This window comes from Coregonus lavaretus (genome assembly GCF_964263955.1).
Source record: "Coregonus lavaretus genome assembly, contig: HAP1_SCAFFOLD_4205, whole genome shotgun sequence".
NCBI lineage: Eukaryota > Metazoa > Chordata > Actinopteri > Salmoniformes > Salmonidae > Coregonus > Coregonus lavaretus.
The window spans coordinates 31572-47500 of record NW_028157945.1 but is presented as its reverse complement, the minus strand read 5'-3'; the positions used below and the strand labels follow the sequence as shown (position 1 = coordinate 47500).

The 15929-nt window shown below is 42.6% G+C and overlaps 1 protein-coding gene across 1 annotated transcript in view; it reads right to left on the bottom strand.

Annotated features, from left to right (window-relative positions):
* Window positions 1–7497, bottom strand: part of LOC311124623 (sodium/hydrogen exchanger 9B2-like) — a gene marked incomplete at both ends in the record, with an annotated part of 9540 nt that extends 2043 nt beyond the window's left edge. Inside the window, 4 exons of the mRNA XM_084198736.1 lie at window positions 5959–6086; window positions 6650–6792; window positions 7056–7226; window positions 7410–7497. Of these exons, the coding sequence (XP_084054862.1) occupies window positions 5959–6086; window positions 6650–6792; window positions 7056–7226; window positions 7410–7497 (530 nt within the window). The remainder of the gene's footprint in view (window positions 1–5958; window positions 6087–6649; window positions 6793–7055; window positions 7227–7409) is intronic.
* Window positions 7498–15929: the final 8432 nt, after the last annotated feature.

Genomic DNA, 15929 nt, shown 5'->3' with positions numbered 1-15929 from the left:
GAGTGACTTGGTGTATAGAGAGAATAGGAGAGGGCCTAGAACCGAGCCCTGGGGGAAACTAGTAGTGAGAGTACGTGGTGCAGACACAGATCCTCTCCACGTCACCTGGTAGGAAGCGGCCTGAGTGTGCATAGCCTGAGACGCCCAGCCCTGAGAGGGTGGAGAGGAGGATCTGATGGTTCACGGTGTCGAGGGGAGTGGATAGATCTAGGAGGATGAGAACAGAGGAGAGAGAGTCAGCTTTGGCAGAGAGCCTCTGCGACACAGAGAAGAGCGGTCTCAGTCGAGTGACCCATCTTGAAGACTGACTGGTTAGGGGTCAAGAAGTTCGTTCTGAGAAAGATAACGAGAGAGTTATTCAGAGATTGCACACTCAGTGTTTTGGAAAGAAAAGAAGGGATACTGGTCTGTAGTTTTTGACATAAGATGAGTCGAGTGTTGGTTTCTTGAGGAGGGGAGCAACTCGGGCCATTTTGAAGTCAGAGGGGGATGGAGCCAGTGGTCAGGGATGAGTTGATGAGGAAGTGAGGAATGGGAGAAGGTCTCCAGAGATGGTCTGGAGGAAGGGAGGAGGGGATGGGGTCTAGTGGGCAGGGATGAGTTTGATGAGGGAAGTGAGGAATGGGAGAAGGTCTCCAGAGATGGTCTGGAGAAGGGAGGAGGGGATGGGGTCTAGTGGGCAGGGATGAGTTGATGATGGAAGTGAGGAATGGGAGAAGGTCTCCAGAGATGGTCTGGAGAAGGGAGGAGGGGATGGGGTCTAGTGGGCAGGGATGAGTTGATGATGGAAGTGAGGAATGGGAGAAGGTCTCCAGAGATGGTCTGGAGAAGGGAGGAGGGGATGGGGTCTAGTGGGCAGGGATGAGTTGATGAGGGAAGTGAGGAATGGGAGAAGGTCTCCAGAGATGGTCTGGAGAAGGGAGGAGGGGATGGGGTCTAGCGGGCAGGTTGTCGGGCGGCCAGACCTCACTAGTCGCAAGATGTCATCTGGAGAGAGAGGGGAGAAAGAGGTCACGGCATACGGCATAGGGTAGTTCTGTGTGAGTGGGACCAGTGGACTCAATAGGCTGAGTGAATGAGGGTGGATATCGTCAACCTTCTTTTCAAAGTGGAGTGCAGTGTATAAAATGTGGTGAGTAGTTGACTCAAAGAGAGAGAAAGACAATAGTTGAACAGTTTTGAACAAATTACTTTCTTCCAAAATGAAGGAGAAGCGAGAGAGAGAGAGAAAAAAGAGAGAGAGAGAGAGAGAGAGAGAGAGAGAGAGAGAGAGAGAGAGAGAGAGAGAGAGATTTCGTAAAACATTTCACTTTCAGTTTCACTTACTTAGTTAGCAAATGCAGCTAGCTAGTTTAGCCTACTCAAACACCCTGCTCAAACAGAGGGATGCTGTGTTAGCTAGCTGGCTATGACTATCCAACACAACACTGGAACTCTTCCAAGTCAAGGTAAGCCTTTGGTTTTACTAATTTATTGCCACCGGGGCCTGCCGGCGTGAGTGCTAAACTGCTTACTGACTGTACACGCTAACGTTACTGCATGATTGTAGCAGGTTTCCTAATGCGTTAGTTCTATTAGCTATGTTGACTATGACGTTACTTTAGCTAATATGGTGACAATGATGTAGGCTGTGTGTAGCGGTTATGACATGGTTTGGCTTGGCAAGGTTTTTTCGCCTGGTCACATACAGCTGATGTGTTGGGCATTGACGTCCACAAGCGACGAAGGGAACAGATGAGAGGAGGAAGAGTACTTAAGTAAGGTTATAAAAGTGAACTGTGTTTACACGTGAATGGGGTTGTATTCATTCCGTCGATTCTGTTTAGAAAAGTATCTTAAACGGAACAAAACGGGGATGAACATGCCTATATACAGTGGGGAGAACAAGTATTTGATACACTGCCGATTTTGCAGTAAAATGCAAATTAATTACTTAAAAATCATACAATGTGATTTTCTGGATTTTTGGTTTTAGATTCCGTCTCTCACAGTTGAAGTGTACCTATGATAAAAATTACAGACCTCTACATGCTTTGTAAGTAGGAAAAGCTGCAAAATCGGCAGTGTATCAAATTCTTGTTCTTCCCACTGTATATATATCCAATAGAAACTCACATTTACAGTTGATGAACATACCTATATATATATATATATATATATATATATATATATATATATATATATATATATATATATATATATATATCCAATAGAAACTCACATTTATATCCTATATATCCAATAGAAACTCACATTTACAGTTGATGAACATACCTATATATATACAGTGGGGGAAAAAAGTATTTAGTCAGCCACCAATTGTGCAAGTTCTCCCACTTAAAAAGATGAGAGAGGCCTGTAATTTTCATCATAGGTACACGTCAACTATGACAGACAAATTGAGATTTTTTTTCTCCAGGAAATCACATTGTAGGATTTTTAATTAATTTATTTGCAAATTATGGTGGAAAATAAGTATTTGGTCACCTACAAACAAGCAAGATTTCTGGCTCTCACAGACCTGTAACTTCTTCTTTAAGAGGCTCCTCTGTCCTTCACTCGTTACCTGTATTAATGGCACCTGTTTGAACTTGTTATCAGTATAAAAGACACCTGTCCACAACCTCAAACAGTCACACTCCAAACTCCACTATGGCCAAGACCAAAGAGCTGTCAAAGGACACCAGAAACAAAATTGTAGACCTGCACCAGGCTGGGAAGACTGAATCTGCAATAGGTAAGCAGCTTGGTTTGAAGAAATCAACTGTGGGAGCAATTATTAGGAAATGGAAGACATACAAGACCACTGATAAACTCCCTCGATCTGGGGCTCCACGCAAGATCTCACCCCGTGGGGTCAAAATGATCACAAGAACGGTGAGCAAAAATCCCAGAACCACAAGGTGGGACCTAGTGAATGACCTGCAGAGAGCTGGGACCAAAGTAACTAAGCCTACCATCAGTAACACACTACGCCGCCAGGGACTCAAATCCTGCAGTGCAGACGTGTCCCCCTGCTTAAGCCAGTACATGTCCAGGCCCGTCTGAAGTTTGCTAGAGTGCATTTGGATGATCCAGAAGAGGATTGGGAGAATGTCATATGGTCAGATAAAACTTTTTGGTAAAAACTCAACTCGTTGTGTTTGGAGGACAAAGAATGCTGAGTTGCATCCAAAGAACACCATACCTACTGTGAAGCATGGGGGTGGAAACATCATGCTTTGAGGCTGTTTTTCTGCAAAGGGACCAGGACGACTGATCCGTGTAAAGGAAAGAATGAATGGGGCCATGTATCGTGAGATTTTGAGTGAAAACCTCCTTCCATCAGCAAGGGCATTGAAGATGAAACATGGCTGGGTCTTTCAGCATGATAATGATCCCAAACACACCGCCCGGGCAACGAAGGAGTGGCTTCGTAAGAAGCATTTCAAGGTCCTGGAGTGGCCTAGCCAGTCTCCAGATCTCAACCCCATAGAAAATCTTTGGAGGGAGTTGAAAGTCCGTGTTGCCCAGTTACAGCCCCAAAACATCACTGCTCTAGAGGAGATCTGCATGGAGGAATGGGCCAAAATACCAGCAATAGTGTGTGAAAACCTTGTGAAGACTTACAGAAAACGTTTGACCTGTGTCATTGCCAACAAAGGGTATATAACAAAGTTTTGAGAAACTTTTGTTATTGACCAAATACAGATTTTCCACCATAATTTGCAAATAAATCCATTAAAAAACCTACAATGTGATTTTCTTTTCTTTTTCTTTTTATTTTGTCTGTCATAGTTGACGTGTACCTATGATGAAAATTACAGGCCTCTCTCATCTTTTTAAGTGAGAGAACTTGCACAATTGGTGGCTGACTAAATACTTTTTTCCCCCACTGTATATATCAACGAATTGGCGAGGGCACTAGAACAGTCTGCAGCAACCGGCCTCACCCTACTAGAATCTGAAGTCAAATGTCTACTGTTTGCTGATGATCTGGTGCTTCTGTCCCCAACCAAGGAGGGCCTACAGCAGCACTTAGATCTTCTGCACAGATTCTGTCAGACCTGGGCCCTGACAGTAAATCTCAGTAAGACAAAAATAATGGTGCTCCAAAAAAGGTCCAGTTGCCAGGACCACAAATACAAATTTCATCTAGACACCGTTGCCCTAGAGCACTAATAAATAAATAAGCAATAAAATGCAAATTAATTACTTAAAAATCATACAATGTGATTTTCTGGATTTTTGTTTTAGATTCCGTCTCTCACAGTTGAAGTGTACCTATGATAAAAATTACAGACCTCTACATGCTTTGTAAGTAGGAAAACCTGCAAAATCGGCAGTGTATCAAATACTTGTTCTCCCCACTGTATCTCACTGGTCATCCCCAAAGCAAACACCTCCTTTGGCCGCCATTCCTTCTACTTCTCTGCTGCCAATGACTGGAACGAACTGCAAAAATCTCTGAAGCTGGAGACACTTATCTCCCTCACTAACTTTAAGCATCAGTTGTCAGAGCAGCTTACCGATCACTGCACCTGTACACAGCCCATCTGTAATTAGCCCATCCAACTACCTCATCCCCATATTGTTATTTATTTTGCTCATTTGCACCCCAGTATCTCTATTTGCACATCATCTTCTGCACATCTATCACTCCAGTGTTAATACTAAATTATAATTGTAATTATTTTGCACTATGGCCTATTTATTGCCTTATCTCCATAACTTACTACACATGGTTAAATAAAGGTGAAATAAAAAATAAATAAAAAACTTGAATCAGTTATAGGACCCATTGCCCTTTATGGTTTTGAGGTCTGGGGTCCGCTCACCAACCAAGAATTCACAAAATGTGACAAACACCAAATTGAGACTCTGCATGCAGAATTCTGCAAAAATATCCTCTGTGTACAATGTAAAACACCAAATAATGCATGCAGAGCAGAATTTGTCCCTATACCCGCTAATGATCAAAATCCAGAAAAGAGCCGTTCAATTCTACAACCACCTAAAAGGAAGCGATTCCCAAACCTTCCATAACAAAGCCATCACCTACAGAGAGATGAACCTGGAGAAGAGTCTCCTAAGCAAGCTGGTCCTGGGGCTCTGTTCACAAACTGACCCCACAGAGCCCCAGGACAGCAACACAATTAGACCCAACCAAATCATGAGAAAACAAAAAGAGAATTACTTGACACATTGGAAAGAATAAACCAATAAACAGAGCAAACTAGAATGCTATTTGGCCCTAAACAGAGAGTACACAGTGGCAGAATACCTGACCACTGTGACTGACCCAAACTTAAGGAAAGCTTTGACTATGTACAGACTCAGTGAGCATAGCCTTGCTATTGAGAAACGCCGCCGTAGGCAGACCTGGCTCTCAAGAGAAGACAGGCTATGTGCACACTGCCCACAAAATGAGGTGGAAACTGAGCTGCACTTCCTAACCTCCTGCCAAATGTATGACCATATTAGAGACACATATTTCCCTCAGATTACAGCGATCCACAAAGAATTAAAAAACAAACCCAATTTTGATAAACTCCCCTATCTACTGGGTGAAATACCACAGTGTGCCATCACAGCAGCAAGATTTGTGACCTGTTGCCACAAGAAAAGGGCAACCAGTGAAGAACAAACACAATTGTAAATACAACCCATATTTATGTTTATTTATTTTCCCTTTTGAAATGTAACTATTTGCACATCGTTACAACACTGCATATAGACATAATATGACATTTGAAATGTCTTTATTCATTTGGAACTTCTGAGTGTAATGTTTACTGTTCATTTTTATTGTTTATTTCACTTTTGTTTACTATCTACTTCACTTGCTTTGGCAATGTTAACATATGTTTCCCATGCCAATAAAGCCCTTAAGTTGAATTGAACTGAATTGAATTGAGTAGAGACAAATTAGGCTTCAGCTCAGTGGAATAACGTGTGTTAATGTGTGTGTGTGTTTACCCCAGTATGAATCCCCAGACCCAGGGCAGGCCCATCAGGAAGTGAGACATCACAGCGACTGTCGAGGCCTCCACTGTACACGGTCCTACTGCCAGACGCACACACACCGCCTTGAGCCTGCGGAGAGCCTGGTGAGAACACACACACACCTTTAGCTATGCAACTCCATAGAGAAAACACACACACACCTTTAGCTATGCAACTCCATAGAGAAAACACACACACACACCTTTAGCTATGCAACTCCATAGAGAAAACACACACTCACCTTTAGCTATGCAACTCCATAGAGAAAACACACACACTCACCTTTAGCTATGCAACTCCATAGAGAAAACACACACACCCACCTTTAGCTATGCAACTCCATAGAGAAAACACACACGCACCTTTAGCTATGCAACTCCATAGAGAAAACACACACACACCTTTAGCTATGCAACTCCATAGAGAAAACACACACTCACCTTTAGCTATGCAACTCCATAGAGAAAACACACACACACCTTTAGCTATGCAACTCCATAGAGAAATCTCTCTCTCTCTCTCTCTCTCTCTCTCTCTCTCTCTCTCTCTCTCTCTCTCTCTCTCTCTCTCTCTCTCTCTCTCTCTCTCTCTCTCTCTCTCTCTCTCTCTCTCTCTCTCTCTCTCTCTCTCTCTCTCTCTCTCCCTCTCTCTCTCTCTCCTGTACCGAAGGGTCGAGGCCCAGTCCAGCACGGGTCAGTATGATGGCCAGAGCGATGTTCCTTAGAGCTGCTGACCAGGCCTGCTCAATGTGGACCGCCTCCGTTACATACGGGACGTTACGCAGCACCAGACCCGCCAGCAACATACCTGTATACACACACACACACACACACACACACACACACACACACACACACACACACACACACACACACACACACACACACACACACACACACACACACACACACACACACACACACACACACACACACACACACACACACACACAAACACACACACCATCCATCACTACAAAACCGCCAGACATAAAGTCTACTGCTGTTCAGATCCACACCAATAAGTCACCCCATCAGACAGAGAGACAACTAACCAATACTGGAACCTACCAAGTAAAGGAGGGAAGGGGGGGAGTGTGGGGAGTTGGATCAGTCCGACCAGTTTGCCTCCACACACAGCACAGAGAAACAAGATGATGATGCCGAACAGATTCCCCCCTGGATAACACTCCTTCTCAGTGATGGACCAGACAACCCCGAACAACAACGCTCCTAGACACACTAGGTAGAGGGAGGGAGACACACAAAGGGTTAACACACACACACACACACACACACACACACACACACTAGATCAACTTTTCAGCTTAATATTGTTAGCTAGCATACCGCACTAGTCAGCAATTTATATCAAACTGAATGTCTTAATCATTAACGATTTGATCACACACACACACATGGTACCTTTGGTAATAACGTGTGCTAGAAAGCCGTGTGGTCGGGGACATCTCAGTCTGCTGAACCAGGAACAGCAGGACGAGGAGTCCGACATCGTCATCCTCACCTGGACACACACACACACACACACACACACACACACACACACACACACACACACACACACACACACACACACAGGCACAAGCACACACGCTACTACAAAAACACACACAGACACACACATACATTAACACACACATACATTAACACACACACACATTAACACACACACACATTAACACATACACACATTAACACATACACACGTTAACACACACACACACACACACACACGTTAACACACACACACATTAACACACACACACACATTAACACACACACACACACACACAGCCACACACAAGTTAACACACACACACACACAGCCAGTTCTACCACAACTTTAGTAGTCCACAATACAACTCTTCTTCTCTCCCTTCACTGGCTACACAATACAACTCTTCTTCTCTCCCTTCACTGGCTACACAATACAACTCTTCTTCTCTCCCTTCACTGGCTACACAATACAACTCTTCTTCTCTCCCTTCACTGGCTACACAATACAACTCTTCTTCTCTCCCTTCACTGGCTACACAATACAACTCTTCTTCTCTCCCTTCACTGGCTACACAATACAACTCTTCTTCTCTCCCTTCACTGGCTACACAACATAATCTCATGAGTGGTCTAAACCACAACAACAGGTGTTGCCAGTGCTGTTGCTGGTGTAGTGGTACTAAATGGTCAGATAGCTATATTTAGACTGCAGGCTACCACTGACTGGTAATGGTCATAACAACACTACCACTGACTGGTAATGGTCATAACAACACTACCACTGACTGGTAATGGTCAAAACAACACTACCACTGACTGGTAATGGTCAAAACAACACTACCACTGACTGGTAATGGTCATAACAACACTACCACTGACTGGTAATGGTCATAACACCACTACCACTGACTGGTAATGGTCAAAACAACACTACCACTGACTGGTAATGGTCATAACAACACTACCACTGACTGGTAATGGTTATAACAACACTACCACTGACTGGTAATGGTCAAAACAACACTACCACTGACTGGTAATGGTCAAAACAACACTACCACTGACTGGTAATGGTCATAACAACACTACCACTGACTGGTAATGGTTATAACAACACTACCACTGACTGGTAATGGTCATAACAACACTACCACTGACTGGTAATGGTCATAACAACACTACCACTGACTGGTAATGGTTATAACAACACTACCACTGACTGGTAATGGTTATAACAACACCACCACTGACTGGTAATGGTTATAACAACACTACCACTGACTGGTAATGGTCAAAACAACACTACCACTGATAGAGACTGGTAATGGTCAAAACAACACTACCACTGACTGGTAATGGTCATAACAACACTACCACTGACTGGTAATGGTCATAACAACACTACCACTGACTGGTAATGGTCATAACAACACTACCACTGATAGAGACTGGTAATGGTCAAAACAACACTACCACTGACTGGTAATGGTCATAACAACACTACCACTGACTGGTAATGGTCATAACAACACTACCACTGACTGGTAATGGTCATAACAACACTACCACTGACTGGTAATGGTCAAAACAACACTACCACTGACTGGTAATGGTCAAAACAACACTACCACTGACTGGTAATGGTCATAACAACACTACCACTGACTGGTAATGGTCATAACAACACTACCACTGACTGGTAATGGTCAAAACAACACTACCACTGACTGGTAATGGTCATAACAACACTACCACTGACTGGTAATGGTCATAACAACACTACCACTGACTGGTAATGGTCAAAACAACACTACCACTGACTGGTAATGGTCATAACAACACTACCACTGACTGGTAATGGTCAAAACAACACTACCACTGACTGGTAATGGTCATAACAACACTACCACTGACTGGTAATGGTCATAACAACACTACCACTGACTGGTAATGGTCATAACAACACTACCACTGACTGGTAATGGTTATAACAACACTACCACTGACTGGTAATGGTTATAACAACACTACCACTGACTGGTAATGGTCAAAACAACACTACCACTGACTGGTAATGGTTATAACAACACTACCACTGACTGGTAATGGTTATAACAACACTACCACTGACTGGTAATGGTCATAACAACACTACCACTGACTGGTAATGGTCATAACAACACTACCACTGACTGGTAATGGTCAAAACAACACTACCACTGACTGGTAATGGTCATAACAACACTACCACTGACTGGTAATGGTCAAAACAACACTACCACTGACTGGTAATGGTCATAACAACACTACCACTGACTGGTAATGGTTATAACAACACTACCACTGACTGGTAATGGTCAAAACAACACTACCACTGACTGGTAATGGTCAAAACAACACTACCACTGACTGGTAATGGTTATAACAACACTACCACTGACTGGTAATGGTTAAAACAACACTACCACTGACTGGTAATGGTCATAACAACACTACCACTGACTGGTAATGGTCAAAACAACACTACCACTGACTGGTAATGGTTATAACAACACTACCACTGACTGGTAATGGTCAAAACAACACTACCACTGACTGGTAATGGTCATAACATCACTACCACTGATAGAGACTGGTAATGGTCAAAACAACACTACCACTGACTGGTAATGGTTATAACAACACTACCACTGACTGGTAATGGTCAAAACAACACTACCACTGACTGGTAATGGTTATAACAACACTACCACTGACTGGTAATGGTCAAAACAACACTACCACTGACTGGTAATGGTCATAACATCACTACCACTGATAGAGACTGGTAATGGTCAAAACAACACTACCACTGACTGGTAATGGTCATAACAACACTACCACTGACTGGTAATGGTCATAACAACACTACCACTGACTGGTAATGGTCATAACAACATTACCACTGACTGGTAATGGTCAAAACAACACTACCACTGACTGGTAATGGTCATAACAACATTACCACTGACTGGTAATGGTCAAAACAACACTACCACTGACTGGTAATGGTCAAAACAACACTACCACTGACTGGTAATGGTCATAACATCACTACCACTGATAGAGACTTGTAATGGTCATAACAACATTACCACTGACTGGTAATGGTCAAAACAACACTACCACTGCCTGGTAATGGTCAAAACAACACTACCACTGACTGGTAATGGTCAAAACAACACTACCACTGACTAGTAATGGTCAAAACAACACTACCACTGACTGGTAATGGTCAAAACAACACTACCACTGATAGAGACTGGTAATGGTCATAACAACATTACCACTGACTGGTAATGGTCAAAACAACACTACCACTGACTGGTAATGGTCATAACAACATTACCACTGACTGGTAATGGTCAAAACAACACTACCACTGACTGGTAATGGTCAAAACAACACTACCACTGACTGGTAATGGTTATAACAACACTACCACTGACTGGTAATGGTCAAAACAACACTACCACTGACTGGTAATGGTCATAACATCACTACCACTGATAGAGACTGGTAATGGTCATAACAACATTACCACTGACTGGTAATGGTCAAAACAACACTACCACTGACTGGTAATGGTTATAACAACACTACCACTGACTGGTAATGGTCATAACAACACTACCACTGACTGGTAATGGTCATAACAACACTACCACTGACTGGTAATGGTCAAAACAACACTACCACTGACTGGTAATGGTCAAAACAACACTACCACTGACTGGTAATGGTTATAACAACACTACCACTGACTGGTAATGGTTATAACAACACTACCACTGACTGGTAATGGTCATAACAACACTACCACTGACTGGTAATGGTCATAACAACACTACCACTGACTGGTAATGGTCATAACAACACTACCACTGACTGGTAATGGTCAAAACAACACTACCACTGACTGGTAATGGTCATAACAACACTACCACTGACTGGTAATGGTCAAAACAACACTACCACTGACTGGTAATGGTTATAACAACACTACCACTGACTGGTAATGGTCATAACAACACTACCACTGACTGGTAATGGTCAAAACAACACTACCACTGACTGGTAATGGTCATAACAACACTACCACTGACTGGTAATGGTCATAACAACACTACCACTGACTGGTAATGGTCAAAACAACACTACCACTGACTGGTAATGGTCATAACAACATTACCACTGACTGGTAATGGTCAAAACAACACTACCACTGACTGGTAATGGTCAAAACAACACTACCACTGACTGGTAATGGTCAAAACAACACTACCACTGATAGAGACTGGTAATGGTCAAAACAACACTACCACTGACTGGTAATGGTCATAACAACACTACCACTGATAGAGACTGGTAATGGTCAAAACAACACTACCACTGACTGGTAATGGTCAAAACAACACTACCACTGACTGGTAATGGTCAAAACAACACTACCACTGACTGGTAATGGTCAAAACAACACTACCACTGATAGAGACTGGTAATGGTCAAAACAACACTACCACTGACTGGTAATGGTCAAAACAACATTACCACTGATAGAGACTGGTAATGGTCAAAACAACACTACCACTGACTGGTAATGGTCATAACAACACTACCACTGACTGGTAATGGTCAAAACAACACTACCACTGACTGGTAATGGTCAAAACAACACTACCACTGACTGGTAATGGTCAAAACAACACTACCACTGACTGGTAATGGTCAAAACAACACTACCACTGACTGGTAATGGTCATAACAACACTACCACTGACTGGTAATGGTCATAACAACACTACCACTGACTGGTAATGGTCAAAACAACACTACCACTGACTGGTAATGGTCATAACAACACTACCACTGACTGGTAATGGTCAAAACAACACTACCACTGACTGGTAATGGTCATAACAACACTACCACTGACTGGTAATGGTCATAACAACACTACCACTGACTGGTAATGGTCATAACAACACTACCACTGACTGGTAATGGTCATAACAACACTACCACTGACTGGTAATGGTCATAACAACACTACCACTGATAGAGACTGGTAATGGTCAAAACAACACTACCACTGACTGGTAATGGTCATAACAACACTACCACTGACTGGTAATGGTCATAACAACACTACCACTGACTGGTAATGGTCATAACAACACTACCACTGACTGGTAATGGTCATAACAACACTACCACTGACTGGTAATGGTCATAACAACACTACCACTGACTGGTAATGGTCAAAACAACACTACCACTGACTGGTAATGGTCAAAACAACACTACCACTGACTGGTAATGGTCAAAACAACACTACCACTGACTGGTAATGGTCAAAACAACATTACCACTGATAGAGACTGGTAATGGTCAAAACAACACTACCACTGACTGGTAATGGTCATAACAACACTACCACTGACTGGTAATGGTCATAACAACACTACCACTGACTGGTAATGGTCAAAACAACACTACCACTGACTGGTAATGGTCATAACAGCACTACCACTGACTGGTAATGGTCATAACAACACTACCACTGACTGGTAATGGTCAAAACAACACTACCACTGACTGGTAATGGTCAAAACAACACTACCACTGACTGGTAATGGTCATAACAACACTACCACTGACTGGTAATGGTCAAAACAACACTACCACTGACTGGTAATGGTCAAAACAACACTACCACTGACTGGTAATGGTCAAAACAACACTACCACTGACTGGTAATGGTCAAAACAACACTACCACTGACTGGTAATGGTCAAAACAACACTACCACTGACTGGTAATGGTCAAAACAACACTACCACTGACTGGTAATGGTCAAAACAACACTACCACTGACTGGTAATGGTCAAAACAACACTACCACTGACTGGTAATGGTCAAAACAACACTACCACTGACTGGTAATGGTCAAAACAACACTACCACTGACTGGTAATGGTCATAACAACACTACCACTGACTGGTAATGGTCATAACAACACTACCACTGACTGGTAATGGTCAAAACAACACTACCACTGACTGGTAATGGTCAAAACAACACTACCACTGACTGGTAATGGTCAAAACAACACTACCACTGATAGTGACTGGTAATGGTCAAAACAACACTACCACTGACTGGTAATGGTCATAACAACACTACCACTGACTGGTAATGGTCAAAACAACACTACCACTTACTGGTAATGGTCATAACAACACTACCACTGACTGGTAATGGTCAAAACAACACTACCACTGACTGGTAATGGTCAAAACAACACTACCACTGACTGGTAATGGTCAAAACAACACTACCACTGACTGGTAATGGTCATAACAACACTACCACTGACTGGTAATGGTCAAAACAACACTACCACTGACTGGTAATGGTCATAACAACACTACCACTGACTGGTAATGGTTATAACAACACTACCACTGACTGGTAATGGTTATAACAACACTACCACTGACTGGTAATGGTCATAACAACACTACCACTGACTGGTAATGGTTATAACAACACTACCACTGACTGGTAATGGTCATAACAACATTACCACTGACTGGTAATGGTCATAACAACACTACCACTGACTGGTAATGGTCAAAACAACACTACCACTGACTGGTAATGGTCATAACAACACTACCACTGACTGGTAATGGTCAAAACAACACTACCACTGACTGGTAATGGTCAAAACAACACTACCACTGACTGGTAATGGTCATAACAACACTACCACTGATAGAGACTGGTAATGGTCAAAACAACACTACCACTGACTGGTAATGGTTATAACAACACTACCACTGACTGGTAATGGTCATAACAACACTACCACTGATAGAGACTGGTAATGGTCAAAACAACACTACCACTGACTGGTAATGGTCATAACAACACTACCACTGATAGAGACTGGTAATGGTCAAAACAACACTACCACTGACTGGTAATGGTTATAACAACACTACCACTGACTGGTAATGGTCATAACAACACTACCACTGACTGGTAATGGTCATAACAACACTACCACTGACTGGTAATGGTCAAAACAACACTACCACTGACTGGTAATGGTTATAACAACACTACCACTGACTGGTAATGGTCATAACAACACTACCACTGACTGGTAATGGTCAAAACAACACTACCACTGACTGGTAATGGTTATAACAACACTACCACTGACTGGTAATGGTCATAACAACACTACCACTGATAGAGACTGGTAATGGTCAAAACAACACTACCACTGACTGGTAATGGTCATAACAACACTACCACTGACTGGTAATGGTTATAACAACACTACCACTGACTGGTAATGGTCATAACACCACTACCACTGACTGGTAATGGTCATAACAACACTACCACTGATAGAGACTGGTAATGGTCAAAACAACACTACCACTGACTGGTAATGGTCATAACAACACTACCACTGATAGAGACTGGTAATGGTCAAAACAACACTACCACTGACTGGTAATGGTCATAACAACACTACCACTGATAGAGACTGGTAATGGTCAAAACAACACTACCACTGACTGGTAATGGTCAAAACAACACTACCACTGACTGGTAATGGTCATAACAACACTACCACTGATAGAGACTGGTAATGGTCAAAACAACACTACCACTGACTGGTAATGGTCATAACAACACTACCACTGACTGGTAATGGTCAAAACAACACTACCACTTACTGGTAATGGTCATAACAACACTACCACTGACTGGTAATGGTCAAAACAACACTACCACTGATAGTGACTGGTAATGGTCAAAACAACACTACCACTGACTGGTAATGGTCATAACAACACTACCACTGACTGGTAATGGTCAAAACAACACTACCACTTACTGGTAATGGTCATAACAACACTACCACTGACTGGTAATGGTCAAAACAACACTACCACTGACTGGTAATGGTCAAAACAACACTACCACTGACTGGTAATGGTCAAAACAACACTACCACTGACTGGTAATGGTCATAACAACACTACCACTGACTGGTAATGGTCAAAACAACACTACCACTGACTGGTAATGGTCATAACAACACTACCACTGACTGGTAATGGTTATAACAACACTACCACTGACTGGTAATGGTTATAACAACACTACCACTGACTGGTAATGGTCATAACAACACTACCACTGACTGGTAATGGTTATAACAACACTACCACTGACTGGTAATGGTCATAACAACATTACCACTGACTGGTAATGGTCATAACAACACTACCACTGACTGGTAATGGTCAAAACAACACTACCACTGACTGGTAATGGTCATAACAACACTACCACTGACT